This window comes from Neopsephotus bourkii, unplaced genomic scaffold, assembly GCF_033783945.1.
Source record: "Neopsephotus bourkii isolate Nb327-2 ecotype Australia unplaced genomic scaffold, CSIRO-AGI_Nbou_v1 NB_1663, whole genome shotgun sequence".
Classification (NCBI taxonomy): Eukaryota; Metazoa; Chordata; class Aves; order Psittaciformes; family Psittacidae; genus Neopsephotus; species Neopsephotus bourkii.
The window spans coordinates 7223497-7238256 of record NW_026902137.1 but is presented as its reverse complement, the minus strand read 5'-3'; the positions used below and the strand labels follow the sequence as shown (position 1 = coordinate 7238256).

The 14760-nt window shown below is 41.3% G+C and overlaps 1 protein-coding gene and 1 long non-coding RNA gene across 4 annotated transcripts in view; one reads left to right on the top strand and one right to left on the bottom strand.

Annotated features, from left to right (window-relative positions):
• The window catches only part of PREX1 (phosphatidylinositol-3,4,5-trisphosphate dependent Rac exchange factor 1), a 148035-nt gene extending 140780 nt beyond the window's left edge, over nucleotides 1-7255 (bottom strand). For all 3 annotated transcript variants that reach the window (XM_061375634.1, XM_061375635.1, XM_061375636.1), the window contains exon 1: nucleotides 6822-7255. In XM_061375634.1, the coding sequence (XP_061231618.1) occupies nucleotides 6822-6983 (162 nt within the window). In that variant the 5' untranslated portion in view covers nucleotides 6984-7255. The remainder of the gene's footprint in view (nucleotides 1-6821) is intronic.
• A 521-nt stretch (nucleotides 7256-7776) lies between these two features.
• LOC133224177 (uncharacterized) lies at nucleotides 7777-8897 on the top strand. The gene is made up of 3 exons (XR_009728786.1): nucleotides 7777-7888; nucleotides 8360-8473; nucleotides 8831-8897. It is a non-coding gene; the product is annotated as an uncharacterized LOC133224177 (long non-coding RNA).
• The last annotated feature ends 5863 nt before the right edge of the window (nucleotides 8898-14760 follow it).

The following is a 14760-nucleotide window of genomic DNA, read 5'->3' as shown; positions in this document are numbered from 1 at the left end:
CAGCTGTGTGCAGCAAACTCAATTTTTGCTGTGACAGCAGATAGTTTCACTTTTTGATTCACATGCCCTTTCCTACCAAAGCTCACAGTCTCCATCCCTCCCTTACCCTCACCGAGCTCCATGACTGCTACTGCAAGTAAGATTTGTTGCAGACGCACCAGCATGGTGCTGGGAAAGCACAGGGCAGCCAAATTCTCCCTCCCCTCAGAGATCCCAACACATGTTCAGACAACAACTGGCATCCCTGAAGTGAGAGGGAGGGACAAATGGCAGAAGGGCTGATTGATGATACTGCTGCAATTGAGGGGAGGGAGAGATGCAGAGCCAGAGGCAGGTCAAATACCTCCATCTGAAGGATGTAATGAGACCAAAGTAGGCTTGAGACAAAGGCTAACAAGGGTCAGATGTACACTGAGCTAGAACAAGCTAAAGGAAGCAAAGAGAAAGGAGTTTTAGTTTTCACCTGTGTGGCAATAAACGGGTGAAACTACATAAGGGGTTTCTTCATCTTTTCTCATTGTGGAGATTCTGAGAGAGTGCAAAAACAACTAAACAGCTTTGTTCATATGAAAGATCTGCTATACTCCTATATACCTTTGATTTGTAAAGCCTCACTGCAAAAGGCATGGGCTGGTCACACAATTTTCCACGTGAAAAATGAAGCTCAGACACACATCTCAGAATGGAGAAGAACCTGGGAATTCTGTATCCTCCATCCCTGCTCTTAGACTCGTGGCTCATAAACTGGGTTCTATAGACTACAGGCTCAGATGAATGAGTATTTTCAGAGCTTTCTCTTTGCTTTATTTTGCTTTCCTGTTTTTCACTTCTGCTTCACATTATACATCCAGACTGTTTTCTCTCTTTGTAGCCAAAGCAAAAGAACCTTTTAATCTGTTTGCATTTCAGCCTCTAACAGCTGATTTTGCACTACACTTAGTCTGAATAGAAAACCCTACTAGCAGAATTCCAACCCTAAATATGCAAGTCATAACACAAGCCCCTAAAAACTCATTAGCATTTATGTTTTGCTAATGTTACAGCTTCAAACTTTGCTTTAGCACCAGAAGGGCTACAAACATACCATGTAAAATGAAAGCTGTGATCTTCCTCAGTTTACATATGTCAGGAATGAGGCTTTTAAGATGTTCTGAGTGTTAAGACTCAACAGGAGAAAATCTTGATCATTTGCAATCTAACAACTGCCTACAGTTGACTGCATGTGACCAACTGACCCAAAACACAGAACAGCAAAGCTTATTTCCTTTTCCATGCCTTTCTTCTCCCCAATTGCTCTTTTTGCTGTCTCATAATAGAGCAACATTCCCCCACCATATGCTTCACCTTCTAGAATCAGTTTATCTGCATCTACTGAGGGTGAAACAGGCAGAGAACAGGGTAAGACAGGAAACCACACCTTGCAGCTGAGGCAAATGGTCTGTTTGCTGCTCTGAGTACCAGAGCCCTAATCGTGGATGCAAACAAGATTGTGAAATATGGCCAAGCCTGTGATGCTTAAGTTTCAATATGGGTGGAGTGCAAACTCCAGAGATACTACATCTATTACAACTACAAAGCAAGCAAGAAAAGGGAGAATAACATAAATATTTTGAGTCTGTAGGATGTGGGTTTATTTATCTGATGGCACGTGTCCTAACATAACATATTGATTAAATGGAAAATAACTCCTAGTCTTCATATAAAAATAAAGGATGGCATAATATTAAAACCTAAACATAGTCCTGGTGCAATTACTTCTCTAACTTGATACCAGTCTGATAAGGACAGTTCAACTTTCATACTGTTTTCATATCTGCACAGACCACACAAATTGCTCAAACTAAAAGTACATCCTGGCATTCTGACATTAAAATTTACAATTTGGTGGTTTGTCTCCGGAAAGATGAAAGAACCATATTTATATACAATGTGGAGAACAATTTGCCTTTACATATTTGTAATTACCTAAGTTGTGGGAGCTGCATATGCAGGTTAGAGCTAAGTGTTCAGTGAAATCAGAGGACAGAAAAAACATGTATGCAACTAAATATCTACCTTTGCAACTTGGTGTATTGGATAATCATTGTTACTACACCTTCTCGTGTAATTCATATGATTATATCTCCAAACTGGTAAACCAAACCTTTAAATACTGACATCCACTGCTGTGTACCCACTATCCAATCTATTTTTAGAATGATAGTCAAGGAGTATGTCTGAAATTGCTCAGGGTTCCTGTGTCTCTTTACCTCAAAGCTGATCTTTAAGTACTGCAGCGTTAGTATGACAGATTTGACTGAGATTCTGGGGAATGACCATGCAGCATTCAAACAAACCACAACCTTTCTTTTTTTACAGTGAATCGTCTGTGACTCTTCCATATGGGTTGACAACACAGTCAAGAACAGACACCTAGAGAATGGGTAAGGTAAGGGCTAAAATACACAGGCATTGCACCTCAGTACCCAAAGGCTACTGTCAGCCACATATTCATCTGCCAACCTGCATGACACCAGACAGATGCTTTGACATCTACCCAACTGGTCACTCAAACTAAATTATCAACTGGTTTAATTTTGGCACATCGAAAAGAAATATTTATAAGATCATATATAAAACATTTGTGCATAGCTGCAGAGAGTTGGAAGAGGCTAAAGGGAGGCAAAGGATTAACTGAATCATGAAGTCTGGAAACTGAAAATCCTTATGGTTTATGATCTCACCAGAGACTTATAACAGAATTATCTGCCTTTATCTCTTTGAAGTTTATCTTACTGCATCAGTAACATTTAGTAAATTTCCATTAGCTTCTAACAACTTTCCACTTTGCTTCTTATTTGACCAGTAGTTCTTTAATAACATTGGCAGCAGTACATTTCATCCATTCCCTGTAGTTCTAGCTGCTGCTTAAAAGGTTTAGCTGTCTAATGAACCTTTACTAAAGTTAGTAACATATCTGCACAACTGCAGTATTACCTATTAATACTCCTGATCTATACAGCATTTCTTCAAGGAGGATTTCTTATTTGAAACATCATACCTGCCTAACAAAATGGCAGACAAGACAGGACACAAACCAGCATCTGCGTATTCATCATTAAACCAGGAAGTTCAGATCATTAGCTGTGAGGTGGTAGAAAAGGGTCTGCCCTCTCTCAGCATGGTAACTCCTCATTTTTTGGCTCAATGTAGGAAAAATAGAGATATCAAAATCACGATATGCATATGAGTATCATATCTGTATGGTATTAACACTTAATATAAACTCCAGAGTCTGTTTTACAAAAATGGCTATATCCCTTCAAATTCATCATCTCATGAGATCTGGAACAACCCACAAAGAAAAGCTACTCAGTTTCATTCTCTCACAGTTCTGATACATGATACTGTAACATAACCTATCAACAGGAGTACCAGAAACTAAACAGGAGCAAAACTGACTAGGAATGCCTTCTTGTGTCCAAAATTTAATGGAATAAAAATGTTACAACCAACATACACACTGAAAGATTAACTGTACTAAACCTAACAGACTGAACAGCCTAATTTAGCTGTAGTGGCATGGGACATCCAAGTTAAATTTGCATCAGAATTACTTACGGTATGAAATATAACAGATTCTAAAGATTAATTTTAATTAAATAAATAACTGGAGCATTTTTTAAATGAGTACAAAACTCACAGCAAAGTGTTCTTTGTGGTGACTAACACAATTTTTATTGTGGGAAAAGAGAACTCCACCTTTTATAACTTTAATGATACCCACTTTACTAATCTATGGAAACAAAATAAGGACCACAATCTTTTCAGCTAAGCAATTAAGGGTAGAGTCCTTATGTTTATAGCAAACCTACTTTTGCTGTGGCTTAGGGGGAAAATGTTTCTAAGCATACAAAAGCAAAAGGAAAACTTTCCTTTGACATGGTCATGTGTTAGTCTTCTAAAAAAGGACCAAACCACTCTGAATAAATCAAAGTTACTTTGATTTATTTGCAAACCCACATTATTAAATACTTTAGAGATTCTTTTACATTACCAGGGAACACAGGAAGCTGCTGCTAGCAAGCAACCTCAGTGCTGTGAAGAAACCCATAGAATGTAGTTGTTTGCTTTTTAAGACATTGTTTATTGAGAATTCTTAATGAGGACTATTGCTTCAATAGCAAATATTTAACAAAGGGCACAAATTCCCTCACCTAACCTTTTTCTAAAGCACAAGTGTCCCATCCCACTTAAAGAAAACTCATTCTGATGATAGAAAGATATGAGATTTAGCTTTCCTTTATTTATCAAAGCTATTAAAGTTTCTTAAGCAAAGGAACCTGTACCCTGCAAATCTCTCCTCCTATGTTTGACAGGAACAAGTTTCCCTAAAATCTGGGACAACAATTTCAATACACTATTAAAAAAACCCTTAACATCACCCAGCCACACTTGAGTGTTAACTAGGTGCATTATCCCAGAAAGTGTAATAGTTCACATTTATTTTGCACTAGGTAAGTGCTACTCACAGAGAACATGAGATGGTAAGAAAGAGACCCATGGGGCAGGAGCAGCAGTTCCTATGCAGTAACATCAGAGCACTCAGGAAAACAAACTAATGGGTATAAAGTGGACTTTATCTGTGAGGGCTAAGTAAATTTGAGACTACAGTGTCCCAGTGCTACAGCATTACTTCCATGAGTATCATAAGGCAAATTTTTTGTCCTATAACTGCCTGTAATTCGAGTGACTATATAATTATATTACCATTGCATGTCATGTCAGCTGTCCAATGTGGGAGGCAGGGCAGAATTCTTTCTTTTGTGCTATCTTGTTAGGAAGTATTAAGTTACGGCCATCCACCAAATTTACGCAGAAAGTGTTTCTTACACCAAACTTCATTTTTTAAAATTTCATCCAACCACTGTTCTTTTTACCCTCATATACTGCAGTAGATCCTCATCCTCCTTTCCCTGGTGCTAACACCATTCAACTATCTGAGCACAGTTGTATAGAGATTCAGTCCATAAGAACTAGGCCAATGACTGAAGAAACCAACATTTAGAACAGCACATGAACATTCAAGGCATGCTTAAAGTTAAGCCTATGTGTGAATGCTGTTCCAAACCAAGGCCTAGATATAGGTAAGATCCTATCCCTCAGTGCTTTTTTCAAACATAATTACCAAAACACAAACTCCATGAGGGGGTAAAGTTGCACTATCAGAATCAACCTCCACCAAGACAATACTACAGGCAATCTACATCTAGCAGTTAGTAACAAAGTGACTGTGAAGGGCTCTGACTGTCTGCAGTGCCATCCTGAGACCACAACCAAGTGGTACTCTGTCAGCATCTCCTCCTGCCATTACCTAAGGCATATTACTCACTACTGCTGTCATGAAAACTGCCAAGTTAATGAATATAAAGACTTGTTTTGTTATTTAACATATGGAAATCCCATTAGTTAACACTGTAAATACATTTTGCTGTAAGAACTGAAGCTAAAAATACACACAGCTTGAATCCACAGTCCAGCCTGCAGCTACGAAAATCTCAAATTCAGTACTTAGGACAGAGGAGTTTTCTGAGGGTTTTTTGGTTTGTTTTGTCTGTAGGGTGGGGCTCTTCTGCAGCTTGAAGCTTTTTTTAAACAATCTCCTCACACAAAGACAGAATCCCAGTTCTAAAGAAAGCAAGCTGGCACTTCAGTTGGAAGCTTTCTGAAAGACTACGTTCAACTATCTGAGAGAGAAAAGGAGGATTCAAGCAGAGACTAGGTCATAAAGCAACCACATCCTTTTCATTTGTCTTTTATGCTGGACGGTTTGCCACTTGGGTGAATCTGAAAAACACTTTAGACAAACTGCTTTCCAAAAACAAACAAAAAGCTTGCCAGAAAGATAGTCCAAAAAGGGTCCAGGGTCTAAACCCACTTAGAGGAAATCAGGGTTTAGTACTTATCTAGCAAAACACCAGAAAGAATTTCTGCCCTGTCCAATCTTTTTGAGATCTCTGCAGAGACTTCTCTTGCTTTGATTCTTGATCTTTATGTGATCAAATAGTTTCTTCTTCTTCCTTTTTATGGCATATCTGTTATCTAGTAACTTTTACTGCAGGCTCTTCTAGTTATTTGGAGGAGTGTGGTGGTATGCTGATGAATTCCACATCTAGAGCCCATATAGGAAAAAGGAAATATCCAGATGGAGTTTTACTTCTGAACTAGTCCGTGGCTAATTCCAGAGGCGGGTATAATTGTCTCCACATGCACAGACACACCCGGCCCATTCACATACTTATGTTTACCGTTAGAGAAAAACAAAACAAAACAAGAATATAAAATTTATTTATAAATAACAGGCAGCAAGGGTAGCGTTTCCAGGTGGGTGTAACAGCAACTTCTAAACAACAACAACAAAAGGGAAGAGGCGTTCAGAAAAGCGGCTTCATGTCGGGATCGGTCCCTGTCACCCCCCAGAGCGGCGGAGCCACCCGCGAAGCGCTCCCCCCGCCCAGCGGCCAGGGCACCGCCGGGATGCTGCGGGATCCGGCGCCTCCATCGCCCCAGCCTCAGAGCTTTCCCTCACCGCAGGGGAAAACGCGGCTGTCGACGGCCCCTCGCCGGCCCCTCGCCCCCTCCCTCAGAACTCCCCCTCGGCGGAGCGGGCCCGGCCTCAGGCACTTCCCTCAAGTTACTCCAAGCGCTCCCGCGCCTCCTGGACGCACTCGCAGCCCCCGGCCCGCCCGGGGAGGAGCCGCTCCGCTGCGGGCTGCCCGCCCAGCCCCCCTCCGGTGCCCCTGAAGGGGCTTCCCCCGCCCGCGCCCCGCGCCGCCGCTCACCGACTGCAAGAAGTGGAGGGTCCCCACGTAGTCCCTCTCGGTGCTGAGGATCTCGTTGAGAACGCAGAGGCGGAGGCGCAACTGGCGGTCGGTGTCCTTGGGGCAGCCGGCGGGGTCCGCCGCGCTGGGGGCGCCGGGTGGCGGCGGCGGCGGCGCCTCCATAGTGGCTGCCACGGGGCGAGGCGTTCCGCTTCCCCGCCGCTCCCCTCAGGAGCCCCCCATGGCTGCGCGGTGCCCGGCGCAGCTGGGCAACGGCCCCCCCCCCCCCGCCGTCCCCTCGGCCCTGCCTCACGCGCGGGTAGCGGCGCTACAGGGGCCGGTCGCTGAGGGGAACCCGGCTGCGGGACATACCGGGGCAGCAGCGCGACGAGCGCTCGGCAACGAGGCAGCGCTGAATGAAGAGAGAAGGGAAGCCCCGGCGACGGGGAGGGGAGGGGGGAGCGAGAGGCGGGCGAGGAAGGCGGGGCGGGGAGGGCGAAGGCAGCGGAGCCCGGCCCCTTGGGGCCTGGCCTGGTCTGGCCAGGGGCAGCGGCGGGCAGTGGGGCCGTGAGGCGAGAGCGGGCGTGAGGAGGGGGTCAGAGGGCGTGGGCGGGGCGGCGGGAACGCGGGCTCAGCTCCCCTCAGTGCCGCCCGCGTGCATCCCCTCACGCCCTCCTCCCGCCTCAGTGCCCCGCAGAACAGCCCTCGCACAGGCGCGGCTCTCACACCTGCCTCGCAGCCACCTCACACTTGCGCTCACTCACCCCACACAGCCCCGTTCGCTTGCACTACACGCACACACAGTCCCCCCCGCCTCACGCGATCGCACCCCTGTCCCACACACTGCATTCGCACAGCACACCCGGACACGGGACTCAGGCCCCCCACACCACATCAGCACATTAGCACAGCACGGGTTGATGAACGCACCACAGCTGCTTGCACACATAGAGAATTGCTCTCAGGTCGATGGACCCCTCTCATCTCCACAGCACTGAGAGGTGGGTGCACAGATACAACTCATACGTAAATATGCAGATATAAACCATCGCAGACTGCTATGCCAACAGAGAACATACACATCAAATGTAAGTCTTTTAATTGCTGTAATAAGAAAAGATGTTCGGGGTCTTAAAGTTGGTTGTAACTGCTTGAACAAAGTGAGTGCGAGGGGGATAAACCACTCAAAACGAGACTGAGTCCTGCAGTACAGTGCTGCTCCCCCAGCTTCCACAAAGGTGACTTGGCTCCTATCGGAGGTTCTCCCAACCTCCATTATACCATTCATTATACCATAAGAAACCTGCCAGACTTTTGTCAAACTACAGCTGTGTATTTATTTATTTTGAATTAAGAAAAAAGTTTCAACAGGAAATTTTTAAAATGTTAATAATGTGAACTTCTAAGTGGCATAAGGATAAAGACCCTTATTGACTATTACCTTAAACACTGGCACAAATAATATAATAAATCATCTTTCTCAAGCTAAAACAAAATACTTTGGGGATTTTACCTAAACAGTGACTTTTTTCTGTCTTGACTGATCTTCTTTATTCTAGACATTAAGTTTTCTATTCAGAGAAAATGATGGCAGTCTAACATGCGCAATTGTCATCTTGAAGGCTTCACGGATATCGTACTACACAAAATGAAAAAGCAGCTCTTTAGTTAAGGTATGGTTGCTGCAGGTCTGCAGTATAAAGAAAATATCTAAGATGCTTTCAGTCCTAAGTGTGGAAATTGCCTTTATCAAGTAATAATACATTACTTTGCCACGTTTCCTTATGATGTAGCCCTGGGTCAAGGTGCGCAACCTGCACCTTCATAAACACAACTCGTGATATGTTGTGACACCACTTTCTGCAACCTCATCAATGAGAAATGTTTCCTTCTCTTGAAGTCAGCCTGAAACAGGGTTGCTCACAATGTGAAGCAAACATGGCAAAGCTCTTGTCTGTAAATGGAGGGGGTCTGAGGGAAAAACACGGAGGGGAAGGGAATAGCAAGGAGTAATTCTGGGTTTTATGCAGATCTTGGCTGTACGGAGGGGCACTATGGGAGGTGGAAGAGCATCACAGCGCAGGTCCGAGACAAAGAAGCAAAGTCTTCAGAAGGTCAGAGTAGATTCTAAATTCACTGGTTTTCTTTTAAGTTGTTTATGTTTACACTTTTGTTGGTGGTTTGGGGGGTTTTGGTTTGGTTTGTTTTTTTCCTGAAAGCCTTTTCAGGTATTTACTCAGTGTGTCTCTGGCTGATGTCTTTTTTAAAAATCATCAAACACTTTTTTTCCTGTCTGAGGCAAGTGGCAAGACTCTTAAAAAAAAAGATCCCAACTGTTTGAATAACAATACACTGTTAGGAAATACCAGCATCCCTAAAGCTGCGCCCCCACCCTGTGGCTGAATGAGAAAGCTGTTAGTTTTAAACCTGCTAATTTGTTAACTCTGTCTCCTGTATTTGCCTCAAAAGTCTTACAGTAATTTCATTTCCGTAGCAATTGCTGAGACAAGAACCTATCGCAGAATCAGTAGGATGTTATCTGAGCAACGCCTGAACCACGGTGGTGTGTGTGCCCTTTTGGTGACGTTGTGTATGAGCTACATTGCTTCAAAATACTATTCTAGCTTTATTGTCGGCATTAGACGCTGTGAGGATTTTTAAAGGGTTGTTACTTGTGACTGCAAAGACTAAAATGGGAAGAAAAAGGTTTATTTTAAAATTAAAGTGAGCTTTTCACTCTTTTTAGAACTGGCTTTCTGGCTGTAGGAAAGTTAATTTTGTAAAGTCCAAATTGATTCAGACATACACATAATCCTTATTTTATTAGTTGCTAGCATGGCTTTTAATTTTAAAGACAAAAATCCTTAATTACCCAGCAAGTTCTTTTATTTTTAAAAGGATATTGTGTGTGAACTGAATGAAACTTAAACTGAATATATGCTCCTTCTAGCTTGTTTTCTTTTGCTTCTATTTCTTTTATTTTTCCCCCCTACTTCTAAAAAGGAGCTACTTTACAACCACTGTTCAATTTTGAGGAGAATTTTTACTGCCAATATTTTTTTCAAGTGAGCACTTCAAAAGCAAACAAAAAATGCTTCTACTGTGTAAACCAGGGAGTCAATTATCAGGAGGCTGACATATCAATTACCATGAGATTCACCATCTTCCATGAAGGTGTAATTAATTTACATGTACTTGTAAGTTGTTCAGAGCTGTTGTATTTTTAAGACTGTCTACCACAGTGGCACCAAGGTGGTAAGGTCTCTACATGGTACTGCGATTCCAAAGAAAATAATCATCAATTATGTGTTTATCTGCATACTGGCTGTATTTGCTCTTGTAGCACAAAACATTATTCACTGTTTGCCTGCTGAAGGCTCTAGGAAAGCTCCCAGAAATTTGTGTGGGATGTGATTGGGACCCTACTTACTGTAGAATAAGATTAAGAAATCCGAAGTGATTGTAGAATTTGTCAGTTTATACTGATTTACCCTTGAGCCTCAGGAAGGAAGATCTGATAAACTACCCACCTGCCTCTTGGTTCTTGTAGCTTTATTCTCCTTTAACCATTGTTATTCTTTTCTGAAAGGAATATCTGTTCATCAGGCTTCCCAAAAGGATTCTGTTCTGAAGTTTGCTGAAGTTGACAGATGTTCGTTCTGCTAACTTTAGGCAATTTTTAATCAAAACCCTATTTTTGGCTTATCAAAAAATTGCCCCTTATGCTTAGTTTTCCAAGTGACTTGATGACACTTGGAAAGGCAGATGTTCAAGTGCATTACACATTCAGCATGACCCTTTGTCTGTGAACACATTGTATATATGATTTATATGAACCAATCCCATACATTTATTTATTTTTTGTGGTGCTAACTAAACTCCAGCCTCACATGCTTTGATTTATGAAAATGTTTATACAGCTTTTCAGTGGAATTTAGTACTCCACAATACCAGAGTTTATTGAACCTCTCTGTGGCGAAAAGCATGTGGCCGACTTAGGAGTGTCAGGTACAGTGTGCACCTAAGAGACAAGGTATCTAGACATCAGCTCTGCTGCATTGATCTCCACTGGCTCTTTGTGTGTGTGTTCTAATTGTTGTGTAAAAAGAGCCACTGAATCATAGGCTCCTGTATGTTAATGTACAAAGTGGATTGTCTGTATCTCTTTGGTGCATGTAGTCTCAAACAGTCCATGTACATCAGGCTAACTTGGTGAGAAACTGAAAGCTGGGAATAAGCTTTGTGTGGAGCTGCACAGGAGCTACTAAGTGCTGCGGAAAGGCAGGCCATCACAGAGGTACTGCTCAAATTACCATTTTTATGCTGTTTCCAGATCTGGTACATGATGTCCATGGGGCACCCTAAATTTACCATCTCAGTTTAGCATTTACTAATCCACAGCCCATTTCACTGAGCATGTGAAATCAATAGGTTGATTGAAATGTGATTCCCCAAAGCAATTTTGGCATTTGGCATTCAAACCCTGTGTATGATATACCTGGCTCAAGGTAGTTTAAGGAGCTAGAGGTTTTATCTGGACCATTGTTTTTAATGGTCACAAATGGGCCTATTGCCCAATAAATGGTCCAAAAAGTTTCTGCATGCATTTAAACTTTTGGCTTTTCCAGGATCCTTTAGCATGTGATTCCATATTTAATGATGTACAGTATGGAAAAAAAGAAAAATCCTTTTGCTTCAGGCCTGTTAATTTCCATGGTTGCACCTTAACTTTAGTATTGCAAGAAATAGAGCCGAATCACTGTCCGTGCTTTTCTCACCATTTGAGATTTTCCAGATCTTTAGTGTACCTCCCCTCAGCGGTCTCCACATCAAATTAAAACGCATTAATCTATTAGTCTCTCCTCATACTGAAGCCATTTTACATGGCATCCTTAATGCATTTCCCTGTACCTGTAGCAGTTCTACTATATCCTTTTAGAGATGGAAGTAATGGATTTCTTCAATGCATTAAAGATGTATGTGTGTGTTCAGTGGGATTTGTTCAGTGGTACCGTGATGTTCTGTGTGCTCTTTCCATATAGGTTCTAAAATGCTGCTTGCTTTTATGGCTGCTTTTGAGCAGAGAATAAACCCTGACTCCAGGATTGAATGGCAGTAGCTAATTTAAAACCTGTCATGTATCTGTAGATATGCAGAGTAATTCTAGAAACTTCAGTCAAAATAATGTAGTTAATGGAGATTTCCATCAGTGTAATTGAAATCAGATTCTGGCCTGTGTGTAGTGGGCATGAATCACCTTTCACCTATCCCTTTATAATTCATTACAGCTTACTGATTTCAGAAAAGCCACCGCTGATTTATTCTAGCTAAGAATTAATCCCTTTGATTTCTACAAATGATTTATTTTCAAGCAAGATATATGGAAGTAGTTTGCAGTGAGCTTTGCAGAAAGAATTTCTTAGGTTTTGACTCTCCAGGAACCCAAACTGCCAGTGGAGCATTTGCATTTCCTTTTTAATATCAGCATAAAAATAATTTTAGAATAAAAATACTTTGGTAACTTGACTGCAGAGTGACTTGGAACAAATAGAGAGAGGCTTAGAATGAACATGGAGAACAAAGAAAGAGAATTGCTATGCAGGATTGGGTGGAATTCTCTTTGATTAGAGGATAATATTGTACACACATTCAGTTAAACTCTGAAAGCACTTAATTAGACTCACAGTGTGTGGCAGAGGGAGGTAAGTATTATTATGTCCATTTGAAAACAGGGAAACTGAGATACAGGTATGTGAAGTGGCTGCCCAAGAACACAGAGTCAATATGTGCAAAACTGGAATTCAGGAATTCATGGTTCCTGGGTTTGACTTATGGAGACCACTTGAAGACTCACAAGTCGCCAGTCAGCAGCTCAGATTTTAACCATGGTGTTTGTTGTTCAGGCCATCTTGGAGCATGATCAGACAGCCATGCCTGAAGCCTGTGCTTCTCCTTGGCACCCCCATGTAGCTACTTATTTGATATCTCTAATATGCCAGAGAAAACTGAAGGTTAACACAAGTTCATGACAAAAAGGGTTTAGGATTTGAGAATAAAGGAGATACTATAAATTATCTCTGCAGACAACATTTTGTGAAGTGTTGTATCATGGTTTCATTAGCAGAGAAACAGCACAATGAGAATGAACAGTTGTTTCTATCATAAGGTCAGGTGAGATGGACAAAACTTTTTTAACATCTTTCTGGTATTGAACTCTCTAATTATTTGGAAATACTGCTTATTTCCTTTTCATAGGCTTCAGAGAGCTTAGTGTCAAATTGTAAATGCATATCATCAAGGAAGAAGCATGTCTTATTTCATCCATTCTGTAATCAAGTCAAGACATCCAGTTTTTGAAGACACTCTGGGAGGAGGTTGTATTTGTTATTACTCAATTCTATGATGCCTCTTTTCTTTCCACTGCCAAATACCTCTTTTATCATATTTCCCCTCTTTTGCTCTTCCTCAATCATACCCACCTACTTAAAACTAATCACGTACTAGAAAGTGCATAATTAGATTTTCATGATGCTCTTTCCTGACATAATTTTTGATTATGTAATTAAGGGTTCTCATTGGGCTCTTGAACTGAGAGAAGATTTTTGGTTTAATTAATCAAAAGGTCTTGCTCAATTCAGAATATTTTTAAGCAGGTTTTTTTAAAAGTAATGTGCAGAAAGAATTTCTATTATTCCTGACATATAACGTTATGTGATATACTCTTTACCCTCAAAAGTCAACAATAGAGAAGCATTGTCTTGACAGCAGGCTTAGGTACTTTTTTCTAAAGCACCAGAACAAGGGCTGGGGAAAAAAAGATGCATTAAACTTAAATATACTTGAAATAGAATTTTTTTTTTTTCCAACTTGAAAGTTTGTCAGATTTTGAGGAAATAGTTAAATTGGGGTTGTTCCAAGTGATTCTTTTCCTCGTATGTGACTATTTACAAGTTTACAATTCCTTAAATTTTTTGATGACAAATTAACATTCTTATGAAATGTATGGTTTTGGGGGAGTACTAAGAGAGGTTGCTGGAGGGTTTGAAGTTTGTATTGCAAATATTTGCCCTGAGTTAGCACAACCAAACCAAGAAAAAGTCACTTTTTGTATTTTTTTTCTCTGTAAGTATATGAATGAAAAACAACATGAATGATGGTGCTTGTTTTTGTTTATGAATTGCTTCTTCCTAACTGTGAAGGAATTGTTTTCAGCCACTGGTACATCTCACAGGAAAAGCCACCTACCTTTGTGTCAGCACAACCAATGTGTATAAATGAAGTAATGAAGAGGTGGAGACTGGAATTATGCAGCCACTTCTAAACTCATATGGCTTTCATAACTAGAGCTGGGAAAAAAAGTCTCCCTCATGGAACAGAGATTTGAGGATCTGAGAAAAAATGTTTTATGAAACGTGTTATCCAGCAGGCATCCATCTCTCTGCTTTTCTTGTCTCCCATTCTATTCACTGCTTTCTCCCATCTCCTCAGTAGTTTTGAAGATGTAGAACTTAATTTGAGGGGCTAGACACTGGCATTAGCTTAGCGACCTGTCGTCTGCTGGCTCTCAAATACAACATATGTTAAGAGGTTTGATGGACCATTCACATATGTAAGTTCAGATCATGCTTAAGTGATTGACTCAGTTGAGGTCTACTCCCTGTGCTGGTGTAAGAAAAAGGAGCAAGACATCATATAACATGATAAAGCATCAGCTGCTTGTTTGACACTCAGTGTTCCAAATGGATTTGAACAGAGATGTAATTTCTGATGTTTATTGTCTGCACCTGCAATTTTAGTCAGATAAGAAACCTAATATGCATTTGTGAGATGATATGTGAATCTGAATACTGCGAGTAAGGGAGGTCTGCATTTGATAAACTGAAGATCTTTTACTAAGAATGGGCTGAGTTAGATACCACATTAGCACAAAATAGATACTTTGTCATATTACATAATTTTT